This window comes from Entelurus aequoreus, linkage group LG03, assembly GCF_033978785.1.
Source record: "Entelurus aequoreus isolate RoL-2023_Sb linkage group LG03, RoL_Eaeq_v1.1, whole genome shotgun sequence".
NCBI classification, from domain to species: Eukaryota; Metazoa; Chordata; class Actinopteri; order Syngnathiformes; family Syngnathidae; genus Entelurus; species Entelurus aequoreus.
The window spans coordinates 68,098,442-68,117,511 of record NC_084733.1 but is presented as its reverse complement, the minus strand read 5'-3'; the positions used below and the strand labels follow the sequence as shown (position 1 = coordinate 68,117,511).

Sequence of the window (19,070 nt, the reverse complement as noted above, 5' to 3'; positions counted from 1 at the left end):
GTATGACTGTAATGTTATGTACAGTATGACAACCCATTCTGGCTCATTGCAAATTGTAACGTCTGTTTGTATTCCCCACTTACTAAATTTTGGATGAAATCGGTCGTTCTGTGCAAAAAGCCGGAGGCGAAGAAATACTAAATAGTTGGCCTTTCGTAAAAGAGCTTCAGTCGGGACCACTTCAGGAGTTCCTTAATTAGAGGAAATGGCAGCGCTGTGGGAGTTGAAATGACACACGACCCCAAAGGGAGTAATGCTTACAGCTGAGAAGCATTATACTGTATTTTCCCTTGACCTCCTGACAGCGCTTTTTTACAATACCTCTTTTATTGTATAAATAAAGTCATCTTTTTAAACAATCAAAGCGAAACCATCCCTTTCATGAAGAGGCTGCTAAAAGCTCATGGTATACATTAAGAGCGATGGAGTCTGTGAATGCATATGCTAAGAAGATATTCGTAGACCAAGATTTAGCTGTCATGTTGACATTTCCCAAAGAATTTGGGCCTGCTTGAGTGAGATCCAAAATGAAAAGTGCTAAATAGGGTGTGCAAATAGGAAATTATATGCGCTAGTGGTCGTGCTGTGGTTGATTTACTAAGACTGTTTGTGTAATTGATAAAAAGCGCAAAAGTGGCGCAGACGGCCCTTTATAAATGAAGATGTGTACTAGCAGCTATCGCCATGGAGACACTTATTTCCCTCCTCTCTCTTGGCAACATGCTCCAAGCTGTGGCGTTTTGCTACATCGTAGAACATGCAGCACACAACTATGATCTGCACCACCTTTTCTGGTTCTACTGGAACCACTCTTTCAGTGTGATTGAAAAATGAAAATAACAATTATTAATATACATATACAGATGTGTATATATATATATATATATATATATATATATATATATATATATATATATATATATATATATATATATATATATATATATATATATATATATATATATATATATATATATATATATATATATATATATATATATATATATATATATATATATATATATATATATACTGTATATATGTATGTGTGGAAACAAAATCACAAGACTACTTCATCTCTACAGGCCTGTTTCATGAGGTGTTCCCTCAATCATCAGGAGATTTAGAAAAAAATAAAATAAAAATTCTGATCATCTGTAGAGATAAAGTAGCCTTGTGATTTTTTTTCCACACATACATATATTGCGCTCTACCACGGTATCGAGCACTATTTTTTTTGGATAATCTAATTAAGACATATATATATATATATATATATATATATATATATATATATATATATATATATATATATATATATATATATATATATATATATATATATATATATACTAAATATACCGCTATATTCCGTTATATGTTGAGCACTGTATAACGGATAAACCACAGAAACCTCGACTATATACTAAATATATATATGTATATATATATATATATATATATATACGTTAGGTCAGGAAAAACACAGAGGCTATTTCATCCCTACAAGCCTGTTTTGCAGGTTTCCCTGCTCGTCAGGGGATTTTATATATATAAATATAAATATCTATATAAATATAGATATATATATTTGGGGTGTAAAGGTAAACGGTATAATGATCAACCGCAGTAAAATTCTAGACGGTTAGTAATACCGTTTAAATTTTTATTTATCAAAAACCCGTCACTTATTAATGCATTTTAGGCAACACTGCTTACTTCCTAGAAACGAAGTAGCCGCATGCGCTACAGCGGCGTTTTGACCGACAAAACATGGTGGAAAGCAACTGCTGTTAGATGGCAAGTGCGACAATATTGGAGACAGACGCATTTAAATGTCCCCACACTAAAAGTATACAGCGGAGGAGGAAAATATTTGATGTTGCTTTCATTTTCTCAACACAGTTTCCTGCTGTGACTGAGAGTTAATGAGGTGAGGAAACATTCAGCAGGTGATGTGTCAGGGGAACGTTGCCACAACTTGTTTATAAAGTCTTTAGTTTGTTCACTAGGATGCTCACTCCTTTATTTTTACTGCTAACTTTGTCAGTGTTCCAATACCATCAATACTAGCTAAAATGGTTTCTAGTCTCATCGAATTGAATGCAGGTTGTGTATCAACACACAGAGGTGTGTATTAGATGCGAGAGGTATCACTCCTGTTTATTTTCGTTGTGTTGTTGGAGAAAAAACAAAGCGTGTTTATTTGACTTTATCTTCATTAGCCGAAGTGAATTGAGGTGAATTATATTTATATAGCGCTTTTCTCTAGTGACTCAATGCGCTTTACATAGTGAAACCCAATATCTGAGTTACATTTAAACCAGTGTGGGTGACACTGGGAGCAGGTGGGTAAAGTATCTTGCCCAAAGACACAATGGCAGTGACTAGGATAAAGGAAGCGGGGATCGAACCTGGAACCCTCAAGTGTCTTGCTCGGCCGCTCTAGCAACCGAGCCATGCCGCCCAAACTACTTTGTGTTTTATGTTGATATCAAAAAGTAAACACCATGTTCTTTACATCAGTGGTCCCCAACCACCGGGCCGCGGACCGGTATTGGTACCGGGCCGCACAAGAAATATATATATATATATATATGTATATTTTATATATATATATATATATATATATATATATATTTTTATGAAATCAACATAAAAAACACAATATATACATTATATATCAATATAGATCAATACAGTCTGCAGGGATACAGTCCGTAAGCACACATGATTGTATTAATTTATGTAAAAAATGTAAAAAAATGTTTACATAATTTTTTTTTTTTAATTTTTTTTTTTTAAATACACCCCCCGCCCACCGGTCCACGGGACAAATTTTCAAGCGTTGACCACCGGTCCGCAGCTACAAAAAGGTTGAGGACCACTGCTTTACATGACTTGTGTTTTTTTCCATTTTACATAGTTATGACTTTAAAAACCATTAATCTGAAACAGTATTTTGTTAAAATTGTATGGTGTATAGTTAATAACTAAACAACATATTTCTGCTCAAACTAATGGATCTGTCCTGATACAGCATGTACATGTACATTTAGTCAACTTGAAAAAAGACTTCTCTCTATCAAAATGTAAAAATAGAGATAAAGGCATCAAAAGCTGACACGTTGATACTAATAGTGAATAAAAAACACAATACATTTTTTTAAATATATGGATAATGTTTATCTGGAGCATTTTTATTAGATATTACAAATTACATGATGGTATTACATTCACACACCAACACTGTTTTACCCAACATAATCAATAATCGTGATTAATAATTGTGTTTTCAATATTGATAACAATATTCTTAATTATAATTTTGGCCATAATCGTGCAGTCCAATGTGTACGACTAGATCTCATATATGAACACCATTTTTATCTATTTGGACAAAAAGTGCAGTTACTTCTTATGGCCATCAGGGGCCATCTTGCACAATTCTTACAATTGTCTTAATCGGTAGAAATGGATGAAAGAATGGATGGATGTTTATCTTTTATGTCCATAACGTGCAATCTTGCACAATTTTCACATGTATTTTTATCTAATTTTGTTATTTTGTTTCTGCCATTCTGCTTTGTTTATAATGCTTGTGTCCCTTTCATATATACAGTCAATTTTCTACTTGAGGTTCATGCGGCCACAAACAATTTCAGTCTTGCTAGATCACATAGTGAGCGCTAAATGGGCTGTATTGTGAGGGCTACATTTGCGCCTCCTTTTCTCAGCATTGTGGCCATTCTGATCATCATATTCTGCATGTTCAAGAGCTTAGTAGATCAGCTTTGAGTGCGCTATCAAGTTTGCACACGTGTTAGTACATGCAAACTTGTACTATAGTAGATCAGACCCTATTTGATGTATAGGAGTGTTTGCACCTGTAATTACACTAAACACAGTCTGGATGTCAAGGAAGAAGTGCTGAGAGAGGAAAAACAAATGTCTGTCTCTCTCTCTCTCTTTTTATTTTGACTCTTTGCCTACGGCGTCACTCACCTTGCACACGCGAGCAATGCGCGACACGATGGTGTTGTCAAAGAAATCAAACTCCTTTCCCGCCTCGCTGAAGAAGAAATAAATCTTATCGTCGTCGCCCACCGGGTTGCCCTTGGGCAAGCTTTCCTGGATGTAGGCGGAGCCAACAAAAGCCGGGTCTGAAAAGAGGAGGGTACGTTCAGAGAGCAACGTTACATCAAACGCTTGAGAATCCACCCATTCATTTTCTACCGCTTGTCCCTTTCGGGGTGCTGGAGCCTATCTCAGCTGCAGGCGGGAATTATCTTATTTATTTTACTTATAACTTTAACTTACTTCTTATTGTGTGAATGCTTCAAAGTATTCACACATATACACCACTTTTTATCTATTTATTGTTTTTATTCCGTCTTTTTTCCACCTTATTTTAACTAAGTATGAACATTTGAACCTAATAATCATGAATTTCGTTGCTTGGTGCCATCTTAAAAGTAAAAAAGTTAGCATGCAAACATTAGCACGTTAACGTTTTATGCCAGCATTTTAGCTTGATCTAAATATTTTAAACAAAAAAAAATTGCTGCTTTCTTTATTTGGTGCCATATTGGAAGTATGCCAACTGTTCCCCAATTTGCATGCTAACATTAGCATTCAAAAATTTTATACTAGCATTTTAGCTAATTTAACCTGATAATCAGGGATTCCGGTAGTTGCTGCTATCTCGGGAGTATGCTAACTTTTATATGTTAGCATGCTAATGTTTTATTTTAGCATTTTTGACATTTAAAGCATTCAAATCATTTCTACATTAATTAAACTTATTTCAACATTATTCAACAATTCATCAACATTTCATACCATGAATTGATTAACATGGACCCCGACTTAAACAAGTTGAAAAACTTATTGGGGTGTTACCATTTAGTGGTCAATAGTACGGAATATGTACTGTACTGTGCAATCTACTAATAAAAGTCTCAATCAATCAATTAATCAATCGGTTCAGCTTCAGTTTTTCCACCGTTCACACACATTTTCAAACAAAATTGCTTCATTTAGTTTATTTATTTATTATTGTATTTATTTCTATTGTTAACATTATTTACTTATGTATTTATAAATATTTATTTATTCATATTTTATTCCTGCAGATTCTCAATGTTTTTTTCCAAATATTAGAAAATAACAATCTGTCAGCGATTGCTGACACATGAAGAAGAGATAGTATTAAATTAAGCTTTTTCCTACTCCTTTTTAAACTTGTCGAATTATGCAAACTACCATGTAATGTGACATGTTGAGCATTTCGTAAACAAATAAAACCATGGCCGTCATACCTTGAAGCCAGTTAAGGGAATTTTCTGTTTTGAGAGCCATTCCTTGGCTGAGACTCTTATAAATGATGGGTTCGTTCCCCTGGAAATTGCTGACTGTGCCAGCGTACAGCTCTCCATCTGCAGCACAACAAATAAACACACACACACACACACACACACACACACACACACACACACATACGTCCATCTTGGCGCTTCACACATCTCAAGTGGGAGTTCCTTAAACAGAAGCTAACTTACCAGCCATGATGGCGGTGGACTTGTACTCGGGGTTGAAGGGGCAACGGCTCCGTCCGTCCTCGGTCACAATCTCGCCAGTGTCGGTCGTGACGAGGGAGAAGTTGGCAGTGTTCTAGAAAAGAACATAATCCTATGAGAGGGATTCTCTATTGGTCTTTAGTCCACACTCACACTGCAAAAAGTCAGTGTTCAAAAACAAGAAAAAAATAAAATACAAAAATTAGGGGTATTTTATTTGAACTAAGCAAAATTATCTGCCAATAGAACAAGAAAATGTGGCTTGTCAAGACTTTCCAAAACAAGTAAAATTAACTAACCTCAATGAACCCAAAAATACCTTAAAATAAGTATATTCTCACTAAGTGCACTTTTATTGGTAGAAATTTTTTTTAGACCTTTTTGCTCAATATGTTGAAAAATATTCTTAAATTAAGTAAATGCTAGTGCCATTATCTTGACATGATGATATGCGCTCTGCATTACATTTCATGAAACCAGCAAACTTATACTAAAAACTGATTTATTGTTCTTAATGGAAAGGCAACCGCTTGTTACTCTCGGGGTCTCATAGCCGCTCAGGCAAATCATATGGTCTAAAGATGCATTTTTCCATCGATAACATGACATCATCGTGTCAAGTGCATGCTCTTTCAGTCAATTAGTGCGCATATATACAGCCCGGCCAAATTTTTTTAATTGTAATTTTGAAGAATTTATCTGAATGTGCATGAACTATTTCTGTTCAAAATTGTTTGAAATGTCACATGTTAAATGTTTAAATATTAACTGTCCGTTTACTGTACTGTGCCAACTGTACTACTATATGAGTACGTATGTTCTCTTGTTTCATTGAAAATAAAACAGCAAAGTCCATTTGGCTGTCATCTGTTTTAATTATGAGACACATTTGTGTCAAAGTCATGATTTTTTTTTTCATGCTTGAAATAAGAAATTATTACTTTAAAAAAGTAGTTTTATACTTGTGAGTGTTGATGACACAGCTTTGCATCAGTTGATATTCTAGTTTCAAGCATGTTTTACTCAATATAGGTCATCAAATCTCAGCAACAAGCTGTAATATCTTACTGAGATAATTTAGGACCAAAACACTTAAAACAAGTAAAACACTCTAACATAAAATCTGCTTAGTGAGAAGAATTATCCTATCAGACAGAAAAAAAGCAAATATCACCCTTATTTGAGATAGTTAATCTTACTTAGATTTCAGTTTTTGCAGTGCAGTTATCGGCACAGTCACCATTTTTATATCAAGGGACATTTAAACTATTAAACTTCAATACTATACATCAGAGGTGTCCACATTTTTTGACTTGGGGGCTGAATTTGGGCTAAAAAATGTGTGTATATATTACATTAATATAATGAATATACAGTATAATTAATAATTCATATAATTGGATATTAAGAGTATTTGAAAGTTTGACTTTGACCTTGTTTACTTCCGTGACGACCTTCTTAAAGTGTTGTAATCAATCAGAAATATCAAGCAGCTAAAATGTGCCAATCATGGATAAGTATGGAGAGAGTTTTACAGGTTTCCCATCATGCACTCTTAACGGATTTTAATGGGTGTAAATTTGAATTTTTGTATGGTGTTTGGACGTTTTTCATAATATCCACAATGTTCAGTGAGCAGGTTGTGTTAAGTGTGACCATGCGTGTTGACCTTTATGTCAGTTCAGGGGTTGGCGACCCAAAATGTTGAAAGAGCCATACTGGACCAAAAATGCCCAAAGAATCTGTCTGGAGCTTTTATAAGTCTTGTAATGAAGGCAACACATGTTGTGTTTATATTAGCCTACTATCAAAATGACTATGCAACTCTTTGTTGATAGTAATGTTGAAATGTAATATTTATTCCACACATTTTTACATTGGAAATCATTAGTAAAATGGAGGCTTCTCAGAGGGTGAGATAACTCCTGTAAATTAGTGGCTTAGAATGACCAAAGGTATAGATGTGTGTGTCCAAGTTAAAGAAAAACACAGGCTGTCTTCTTCTAATGGATGTATTACAATCTTTGGCAAGCTGGGTAACGTTTGCTGTGGTCTGGAACAACATGGCACACAAACAACTATCAGACATGCAGCCAATATTACATACCGATAATGTGTCATGAGACATGCAAATATGACTTAAATACATAGAGGACATTAAGTAAAGGAAATTAAATGAGCTCATATATACATACAAACGAGGCATAATGATGCAATATGTACATACAGCTAGCCTAAATAGCATGTTAGCATATTAGCTTGCAGTCATGCAGTGACCAAATATGCCTGATTAGCACTCCAACAAGTCAATAACATCAACAAAGCTCACATTTGTGCATTTAAGCACAGTATAAAATGTTTTTTGGACAAAATTAGACAAAGAAGGAGTGGCATAAAACACGTCTTTCTGTGGCAGCGTCGGAGAAAGTTGTACATGTAAACAAACTACGGTGCGTTCAAGGACCGCCAAAATTAGTGGGGCAAAACGGCGCTCGCCAAATCCTCTCATCAGTGTTTAATATAAACAGGGGGATTTCTAACAATTAGGAAGGTTTGTGTCATGTTTATTCTCTTACAGAAACAATATTAAAACAAAAATAAAAACATTTCCACCATCTTTTCCATTTTCATACATTTTTGAAAAAGCTCCAGGGTGCTACAGAGCCGCATGCAGCTCGAGAGCCGCGGGTTGCCGACCCATGTGTTAGTTGCATTTTTTTTCCCCGCAATGACTAGGGAAGGTTGTTTGGATTGTGTCATGTAAGTAAATGGTGAGCTATTATTTCTCAGTACTTTTCAAGAATAACTAATCTGATTTACTCACATCGTCCACAAGATGGCAGCAACTATTTAGCATTCAGCGACTGCCTGGTATTTAAGATTAATTTGATGCTTTGTTGAGCTCATGACGTCTCGCAGGCAACATTGAAGATGTTGGCGGGCCGCACTTGATTGGCTGGCCATAGTTTGGACACCACTGCTATACATGACAAGAGTTCAAGTTTTCTTCAATGAACCACAGCTCCCCAGTACAGGCAGCCCTCATGCAAACAATGTGTTAGTGCGGCTATACAAGTTGTACATTGACTACTGTAAAGTACATTCAAGTTGTAGTATTGCCCTCTGAGAAGATGAACTGTAATAATGTAAGGGGTGTACTCACTTTTGTGAGATACGGAATCGTACTCTTTATGTATTACAGTATACACTGTCTACTTTTACAGGAAATACAGTACACATGTGGGCTGAAAACACTTACGACGTAAGCACAGATGGGGCTGAAGGCGTACGTTCCGCACACGTAAAGATGAGTGCTGTTCACGCTCAATAAGATCTTGATGTAGTTGAAGCAGTCGGTCTGTAGCGCACGCACAAGAAAGAATAAATTAGTTCAATAAAATACATGCTACTGATAACACACTTAAGTCCCAATCATGACAAATATCAATTTAATGATGTAAATGTAAATGGGTTATACAAACATACTTGTATAGCGCTTTTCTACCTTCAAAGTACTCAAAGCGCTTTGACACTATTTCCACATTCACCCATTCACACACACATTCACACACTGATGGCGGGAGCTGCCATGCAAGGCTCTGACCGCGACCAATCAGGAGCAAGGGTGAAGTGTCTTGCTCAAGGACACAACGGACGCGACGAGGTTGGTAGAAGGTGGGGATCGAACCAGGAACCCTCAGGTTGCTGGCACGGCCACTCTCCCAACCGCGCCACGCCGTCCCCATGATGCGTGAAATGGATGCCGTGAAAGGAATTAGATTACAATCCAAGTCATTCTATTTTCCCTATCGTTCACAATCCTTATGAGACACAAGAACACACGTCTTTTTTTTTTTTTTTTAAAGTATTTTAAAGATGATTTTTAAAAAATACTTGAAAGATGCAGCTAATTGAAGTCACCATTGTGGCCTTCAAAGGTCTGCATGATTTTGAAAATGTAAATGTGGACCTTGGAGCCAAGCTATTTCGACATAAATTGAGTGCTTACCCAAAATAAACCGGAAAAAATGTCCCTGGCCAGCTGGACCAAACAGACAACTGAGTCACTATAATATTTTCCTTTAAAACTGCACTCGCTTCCTCTCTGGAGTTTTCCATGTGAGCTGGAAGCGGGTCCTGTTGTCATGGTTAGTAGTTGTTGTTGTTGAAGGAAAAGCGAACGTTGTGACACGTCTGTGAAATTTTTGTGCTGCCGTATGCTTAAAATGAGCAAAATACGTAAATATTACGTGTTAATATGAATGTGCCTGTTACTACATGACATAAACAGTATACTTGCAGCATTTTTATAAAATGATGATGAAGGCTTTTGGATGTTTTCGGAGCACTTTATAAAGCAGTCTCATTTGCTCCATTGTTAGCTGACTTTTGGTAGCGTTTATTTACAATTTTGAATGCACAAAAAAACAAAAACATATGCGTTCTTGTCTTACATAAGGATTGTGAATAATGGGCAAAATTCCTCCCAAAAAATTAAGTTACACTTTAATGATAGTAGTGGGGAGCAACGCTTCCTGTTACGGTCATGTTAACAAAAACAGGATTATAGCAAAGCCTAAGGAAGATACGTTTGTAGAAGGAAGGTTTGTGCAAATTATCGTATTTTCCGCACTATAAGGCGCACCTAAAAACCTCCAATTTTCTCAAAAGCTGACAGTGCGCCTTATAATCCGGTGCGCCTTATATATGGACCAATATTGAGCCACAACAGGTCTCGCAACTAGGGGATGCATAACGTAAATCCAGCCTCTACTGTAGCGTCTATTCTATGCGCCTTATAATGCGGTGCGCCTTATATATGAATAAAGTTTTAAAATAGGCCATTCATTGAAGGTGTGCCTTATAATCCGGTGCGCCTTATAGTGCGGAAAATACGGTATACATATACAGGTGAAACTCTAAACAATTGAATATCATGCAAAAGTTCATTAATGTCAGCTTCAACTTCAAATGTGAAACTAATATGTGATATATTAGATGCAAAGTGAGATATGTCACACCTTTATTTGTTATAATTTTAATGATCATGGCTTACCATTTTTAAAGCCCCAAATTTTCTGAGATTTTCATTTCGAGGTTTTCATAAGCTGTAAGCCCTTATCTATTTTTTTTTTTTTTTGTCCTGTCCAGCTTCTTAGGCAAATCATATAGTAGATGTAAGCCATTATCATCAAAATCATATATTAAAAAAAAGCTTGAAGTTGAAATGCTTAAGTCCCATCTTAAAACTAATTTGTATACGCTAGCCTTTAAATAGACCCCGCTTTTAGACCAGTTGATTTGCCGTCTCTCTTTTCTGCTCTGCCCCCCTGACCACAGATGAAGCGCTAACTGTTCAAAGGTGGACCACTCATCTGTGCATCAGTTGGGGACGTCTCTCTGCGCTGCTGACTTGTCTCCACTCAAGATGATCCCCTGCTGGCCCCACTATGGACTGGACTCTCACACTATTAACTAGATCCACTCGACATTCATTGCACGGGTCACCCAGGGGGGAGGGGGTCCCCACATCTGCGGTCCCCTCCAAGGTTTTCATTGTATCCCACTGAGTTGAGTTTTTTTCTTGCCCTGATGTGGGATCTGAGCCGAGGATGTCGTTGTGGCTTGTGCAGCCCTTTGAGACACTTGTGATTAAGGGCTATATAAATAAACTTTGATTGACTTTTAAATATTATTCAACCCTATGTCATATATTCGTTTCAACTTGTACATTGAATTGCTAAAGTAAACAAACCTTTGTGCGATATTCCATATATTGTGCTTACATGGAAAGTCACAAGTTGACAGGAAACTTCCAAGGCGTGTGTAAACATTATGTCGAGTGTTTGACTTTACAAAGAGCAGCAGTCCACTCACTTGCAGGTCTTTTCCTTTAAAACTGCACTCGCCTCGCTTCCTCTCTGGAGTTTTCCATGTGAGCTGGAAACGGGACAGAAATAAAACACGAGTGTGATTTAAAGAGGCTCGGGGACACCACTCTTGACTTTTAAGACAATATTATAAGACCATGCGCAGGGTGAGCGATGGAAAAAGGATTAAATGAGTGTACCTCAGAGATCATAAAGGGGTGAAATATTACAGGGAATTGGACATTTTCCAGGACAATAAATTCAAAATGTACATGTTTGTCCATAAAGAGAACTTTGAAAAAACATAATCTTTGCTAAATCCATTCGGTTATACAATCGTACCTTGACACACCGCGCTTCAAATATTGCGGCTTTTATTACTGTTGTTTTTACCTGCTCAGTGGCCTTGTGGTTAGAGACCGAGACTGCAAGGTCGTGAGTTCAAACCCCGGCAGAGTCATAGTAAAGACTATAAAAAAATGGGACCCATTGCCTCCTTGCTTGGCACTCAGCATCAAGGGTTGGAATTGGGGGTTAAATCACCAAAATGATTCCCGAGCGCGGCCACCGCTGCTGCTCACTGCTCCCCTCACCTCCCAGGGGGTGAACATTATTTTCTATTTTTTAAAGCATATTCTACAATTTTTTGGTCCAAAATTAAGCATTTTAAAATACATTTTAAATATAAATATTACATTATTATTAGCCACTAGAGGAGACCAAAATGTGCTGTATCGTGGCCGCTGATTAGCTCAGCTTCAGGAAGCATTATTGTATTGGATTAAAAGAGTGTAAAGGTGGCTAAATGCTGCTATTTCATGTCTCCAGGGCTTTTACAATGTTCTAGACAAGTGTTTATGCTCTATGAAAATATTTAATTTATGATTAATAATTATAAACTTTTCAGAAGTGTTAAGAAAAATAAAAAAAATATGTGAAATATGTGATGTATCATCTTGGATTTGCAAACATGTTCTAAATAAACTACAACCAACCAACCAATGATTCCTATTTTGCAAAAATGTATTTATCGCAGTCGTGTCCGTAACCAATTAACAGCGATAAACGAGGGACAACTGTATTGTATTAATTGAATTGTATGATTTTAAATGTATAAAAGTAAAAAAATATATAAATCAATCTGCTAATCAACCAACCAATAACAACACTCACATAGATTTATAAAAAATAAAAAAATAAAAATCATTAAAATATTTGAGTATGACAAAAACATTTAATTGTTATGATTTTTTTTTAGGACGCGAGCTGTCTCTATGCTTTAGGTTGCGAGCAAAAATATGGATAATGAAAACCACAGTGAAAAGCTTTATCTTATTGCTGGACAGCGACATAACGTTGTTTCCTCACCAGGGGAATAAAGAAAGTGAGAGCACAGAACAGAAAAAGAAGAAGCGAATGATATTCATTCATTTAAAAAAATGGATAACCAAAAACATGACCGACATTGTCGCTAAAGCAGTTTCAGCGTAGCAATGCAAGTTTGCACCAAACCGAAGTTCAATGTGTTGTCAACGCCAGAGGTGTCAAAATAATATCTAAACGGTGCACATTCATCCATCAAAGCCGCTGATGGTGTGTTTGACGGCGAAGCAGCTAAAATGAGACACCGTAAAAGTCCCCTGTCCATTGTAAATGCTGTACATTACTGTCACATTACTTCAGAAAACTACTGCAGTTATTTGTACTACAATCTATTGCATTGCTTGTCATACAAAATTCCTTATTCAAACGTTTATTTTTATTTTTAATAGGTTACATGTACAAATGGTGCTGTTTTGGGACAGCCAAGCACTGATTAATTGATTTAAAATACCTTAAATGGGCAATGAACCAATGGTATCCTGAGGTACCACTGCACATCAAATTTACACTCAACTCGAATTATTTCTCACGAATCCCTGCAGAAAGTGTCCCACTTCATATTTCCTTATATAAACCTCCGATAGAAAGAAATGACGACATCATTGCGTTCTTACGTTTCTTTGCAGTTTTGCCGCACTGATGTCCGAGAGGTTGAGCGCAAACAGAACCTCTCGAGCGCCGACGTACAGCGTGTCATCTTCTTTACTGAGCAGGAGAGACGTGAAGTTGAAGACCCCGCCCACTGAGAAACGCCTGGATGTCCTCTCCTCCGCATCTGTAGAGGCAGAAGCAGTGGAGAAGCGATGAGCAATTCATGACGATTAAAGAAACAACAGATATTGTGGACCAGATCTTACAAATATTCTCTGTGATGGCCAAGAGTCCCAATATTTGTATCCCTATACACTTTTCCACTTTGCATCAGTCCATCATAGATGAGCTCGGGCGCAGCAAAGCCGGCGGCGTTTCTGGGTGTTGTTGATAAATGGCTTTCGCTTTGCATAGTAGAGCTTTAACTTGCACTTACAGATGTAGCGACCAACTGCAGTTACCGACAGTGGTTTTCTGAAGTGTTCCTGAGCCCATGTGGTGATATCCTTTACACACTGATGTCACTTTTTGATGCAGTACCGCCTGAAGGATCGAAGGTCATGGGCTTCCCGCTTACGTGCAGTGATTTACCCAGATTCTCTGAACCTTTTGATGATATTACGGGCCGTAGATGGTGAAATCCCTAAATTCCTTGCAATAGCTGGTTGAGAAATGTTGTTCTTAAACAATTTGCTCACGCATTTGTTCACATAGTGGTGACCCTCGCCCTATCCTTGTTTGTGAATGACTGAGCATTTCATGGAAGCTGCTTTTATACCAAATCATGGCACCCACTTGTTCCCAATTAGTCTGTTCACCTGCGGGATGTTCCAAATAAGTGTTTGATTAACATTCCTCAACTTTCCCAGTCTTTTTTGCCACTTGTCCCAGCTTTTTTGAAACATGTTGCAGGCATCAAATTCCAAATGAGCTAATATTTGCAAAACATAACAAAGTTTTCCAATTGAAGCGTTAAGTATCTTGTCTTTGCAGTCTATTCAATTAAATATAGGTTGAAAAGGATTTGCAAATCATTGTATATAAACTGTTTTTCTTTACCATTTACACGACTTGCCAACTTCACTGGTTTTGGATTTTGTAGACGCTTTGGACCTGAAATGACCTTCGAGACAAGAAAGCAGGACAGAGACGTATTTCTGCCACCGTAGGTGCCTGGCTGTGGTCCAAGCACATTAGCGCCTCCTGACTGCAACCAGGGGTTAAATCACCAACTCTCCTAATCACCGCTTTATAAGCTCATGTGTTTGAGATTTGTAGCTGCCTGAAGGCCTTTTTTATTTGCCTGCCAGCATGAACAATCTGCCTTAAATGCATGCCAGCATAAACACTTGGAATGGAAACCTTCAAGGTGATATAAGACCTTTGCTTGAGCATGTTGATAACTGGTGGAAGAAGTCTATTAATTCTACTAAAGGAGGTTTGTTCAAACTCCTGACAACCCAGTCTAATTTTTGTCATTTGTTATGTCCACTATAGAGGACACTGTAGTGTGATACCTCAACTTAAGTGAGTGTTTTGAGATAAGAGCTGTCTCTCGACGAATTGTTATGCTTCAAGTTGCAAGCAAAATGTGTGTAAAAGGCATCCCCGCCATTAGTTGGCGTAGCAAATGTCACAGTGAACCCCGTAAGATCCGCCCCCAAATCATCTGGTCTTACTCGCTAGCATTAGCTAATAGCTAAAGATGGTTATAACTTGGTTTTTCCAAGCATTGGAAGGAATAAAGTGAGTGTGAAGGACAGTGCTGAGGAGAAGAAGAAGAGGATGATCGTGTCAGGCTTGTTACTGACAGTTTGGTTATGTTTGGGTTTTCCTCTGTTTGGGTTTATTTCCTTTCAGCGTTCTTATTTTGGTGCCATTTCCTGCATGTCTCCCTGAGCGCTCGTTTCTCTCACCGGTCCCTGATTTGCAGCCTGGCACACCTGGTTGCAATTGCCAATCAGGCTACTGTTTATGCCTGCCTCGCCTTCCAGTCAGGGCTCGATGATTGTATCCTGTTGCGTGTTTCCTGTAACCTGTTATCCTGGTTCCTGTTGGCTGTTTCCTGGTTCCTGTTTTCCCCGCATGCGCACTTAACCAGTAGCACTATTTGTTTTTTGACATTAAAGTCATGTTTTCCTGCGCTACGCCTGCCATCTCTGCATCTTGGGGACAGATAGTCATTGAATTAAAGAAAGAAATCATCAAAAACATGACAGCGCAAAGCAACTTGAGCTTATCATTGTTAGTCTGCGCCCTATCAAAGCTGAATGAGTCTAACGCCAGCCAAGCATGTTAAAATAATATCTTAACGACGTACATTTATCCATGAAAATATGGAAAAGCTGCTAATGGTGTGTATGTCAAAGGAGCAGAGAAAATGAGATACCGTAAAGGTTTACTCTCCAAGGTAAATGCTCTACAATATTATTAGATTACTTTAAAAAAAAAACTACTGTAGTTTTTAGTACTACACTCTATTGTATTGTTGTTATACACCAGGGGTGTCCAAACTTTTTCCAGCAAGGGCCGCATACAGAAAAGTTGAAGGCTCTAGGGGCCACTTTGTACTTTTTTGTACATTCAAGACCCGAAAACCTGTTACATGCCAGTTATTATTAGTTTTTTTTATTTTGCATGATTTCCTGTACAGCGCTCTTATTTTTTGTTCCACGTCCTTTTTTCCTCCATTTAATAGCTGAGCGCTGGCGCCGTCACCTGTCCCTGGTTGCCAATCAGGATGCTTTTGGGGACTGGATTATTTTGCTTTGTACCCCAACGTTGTACCTTTTGCACTTCATACGTCTCTTTTCCATTTGTGCACCTGCCTTTCTCTGGTAAAGTAGACTTATTTTCTGCACTTGCCTGCCGTCTCTGCACCCCGGGGTGCCTAACGTAACAAAAACTAATACAAAGTAGTTGAATCAATTATTCTCATTATTTAATTATTTATCAATATTAGTATGATTATTACATTATAAGGCTTAGCACACTCAAAATCTTACCATTACCATTCTTTTCTGCACTTGCCTGCCGTCTCTGCAACTACATAAAACGAAACGTAACAAAAAACTAGTACAATTTAGTTCAATCAATATCAATACTTATTATTATTAATATTTAGCTTTCGCAAACTCTCAATCTTACCATATCTTGCAAGAAATGTGTACATATGTTCATCAAACACCATGTAAAAGACACACAGGTTAACAGCAATTTTGGTTTTCAGGTCCCATTTTGGGGGAATTTGGTCTGGTTCCATTTTTCCTAAGCACAAATTGTATTTTGCCGGTGTCGCGGGCCAATTAAAAACGAGCTGCGGGCCGCAAATGGCCCCAGGGCCACACTTTGGACACCCCTGTTATACACTATGTCTTACCTAAACGTTTTTGGTTTTTTTTAAATATATTTTACATGTTAAAATTGAGATGTTCTAGGGGGGAACAAAATAGATAGATTTCAATCAATTTCAATGGGAGACGATTTGAGATACAAGTGTTTTGAGTTAAGAGCTTTGTCACAGAACCAGACACTACTGTATGTGTTATTTTTTTCTCGCTGTGCAAGGGAGTCTGTATGCCTTATTGTTCCATCCATCCATCCATTTTCTACCGCTTGTCCCTTTCGGGGTCGCGGGTGGTGCTGGAGCCTATCCCAGCTGCATTCGGGCGGTAGGCGGGGTACACCCTGGACAAGTCGCCACCTCATCGCAGGGCCAACACAGATAGACAGACAACATTCACACTCACATTCACACACTAGGGCCAATTTAGTGTTGCCAATCAACCTACTCCCAGGTGCATGTCTTTGGAGGTGGGAGGAAGCCGGAGTACCCGGAGGGAACCCACACAGTCACAAAGAGTACATGCAAACTTTATACAAAAAGACTCCGAGCCAAAATACCTTTGACAAAATAAAAAGTGAATTCCAAGATGTGAGCCAACGAGTCAGTCTGTATTTTGGTTTCTATAATTGGGCTTTTACATCAATTCTGACAGGTTTGGCTGATCAAAACCTAAAATACTTTTGGTAATAATTACAGGTGTACAACTACAAATCAAAGAGATTCCAACATGTGACCTCAGACAACTTCACCTCAATCGCGAGCGCTGTGGGGGGGAGCGACTTTCTGGCCACATGGGGAACAATAGAGTCCGTCGTCATCATAGCGGTTAAATGTGTGCTTCAAACCTCCAGAGGTGGATGTTTGCGCACCGTACACCAGCGGGACTTCTCTCGCCTCCTCTTCACTATCATTACAGCACGTATATGCTGCTCCGGTAATGCAAGCGATAGGGGAAAAAAACAATGGAGGGCCACTAATTGAGGATCGTTAAAGGAGAAGGGCTCGCAGCCACACATAGTTTAACATTTCGAATGTCAGGAAACATAAATCATCAGCCGGCATGGATACACCGGCTAATGCATTAATCCTTTGTAGGGCTGTTAACTGTTTAATGGCATCGTTTAACTGCAGCTTTTCCCCGTGCTACAGTATCTCACAAAAGTGAGTACACGCCTCGCATTTCAGGAAGCGGGTAGGGACAAAACCAGACAAATTAAACTTGGATATACTCTAGAGTAGTCCGTGTACAGCTCGTTTAGCAGTTTTGATTGATCATGCACTGAAAATGAGTCAACACACTGCTATAAATATGAGCCAACAGAAGTACACTACTGTTCAAAAGTTTGGGGTCACCCAAACAATTTTGTGGAAAAGCCTTAATTTCTAAGAACAAGAATAGACTGTTGAGTTTCAGATGAAAGTTCTCTTTTTCTGGCCATTTTGAGCGTTTAATTGACCCCACAAATGTGATGCTCCAGAAACTCAATCTGCTCAAAGGAAGGTCAGTTTTGTAGCTTCTGTAACGAGCTAAACTGTTTTCAGATGTGTGAACATGATTGCACAAGGGTTTTCTAATCATCAATTAGCCTTCTGAGCCAATGAGCAAACACATTGTACCATTAGAACACTGGAGTGATAGTTGCTGGAAATGGGCCTCTATACACCTATGTAGATATTCCACCAAAAAACAGACATTTGCAGCTAGAACAGTCATTTACCACATTAGCAATGTATAGAGTGTATTTCTTTAAAGTTAAGACTAGTTTAAAGTTATCTTCATTGAAAAGTACAGTGCTTTTCCTTCAAAAATAAGGACATTTCAATGTGACCCCAAACTTTTGAACGGTAGTGTACATACACATCACAGTGAACCTTACTTGTCACTATTGTTATACCACACTGCCTTCATCTTTTTGGGCTTGGAATTCACCAACTTGTAACGGGAATCCTCTTCCACTCCTCCACATTGACCTCTTAAGGCCCAAGCTGTTTGTTTACATGCTTTTTTTTATTTCTCTTTGCTATTTGGGCTTATTGGACCCTAATTAGAATAAAAACTAAGAATCATCTTTTGATATGATGTACTTAGTTCATAAGTCCCAACGATAGTCACACACACACTAGGTGTGGTGAAATTATCCTTTGCATTTGAACCATCCCCATGTTCACCCCTTAAGAGGTGAGGGGAGCAGTGAGCAGCAGCAGTGGCCACGCTCTGGGAATCATTTGGTCGTTTAGCCCCCAATTCCAACCCTTGATGCTGAGTGCCAAGCAGGGAGGTAATGAGTCCCATTTTTATAG

General features: G+C 38.0%; 1 protein-coding gene across 3 annotated transcripts in view; it reads right to left on the bottom strand.

Moving 5' to 3' along the window:
• sema4ba (sema domain, immunoglobulin domain (Ig), transmembrane domain (TM) and short cytoplasmic domain, (semaphorin) 4Ba) overlaps window positions 1-19,070 on the bottom strand; it is a 179,321-nt gene that overhangs the window by 29,838 nt on the left and 130,413 nt on the right. For all 3 annotated transcript variants that reach the window (XM_062042553.1, XM_062042552.1, XM_062042554.1), the window contains 6 exons: window positions 13,447-13,607; window positions 11,457-11,519; window positions 8,839-8,937; window positions 5,562-5,673; window positions 5,322-5,438; window positions 4,006-4,163 (listed from right to left, as the gene is read on the bottom strand). In XM_062042553.1, coding sequence (XP_061898537.1) covers window positions 4,006-4,163; window positions 5,322-5,438; window positions 5,562-5,673; window positions 8,839-8,937; window positions 11,457-11,519; window positions 13,447-13,607 — 710 coding nt within the window. The remainder of the gene's footprint in view (window positions 1-4,005; window positions 4,164-5,321; window positions 5,439-5,561; window positions 5,674-8,838; window positions 8,938-11,456; window positions 11,520-13,446; window positions 13,608-19,070) is intronic.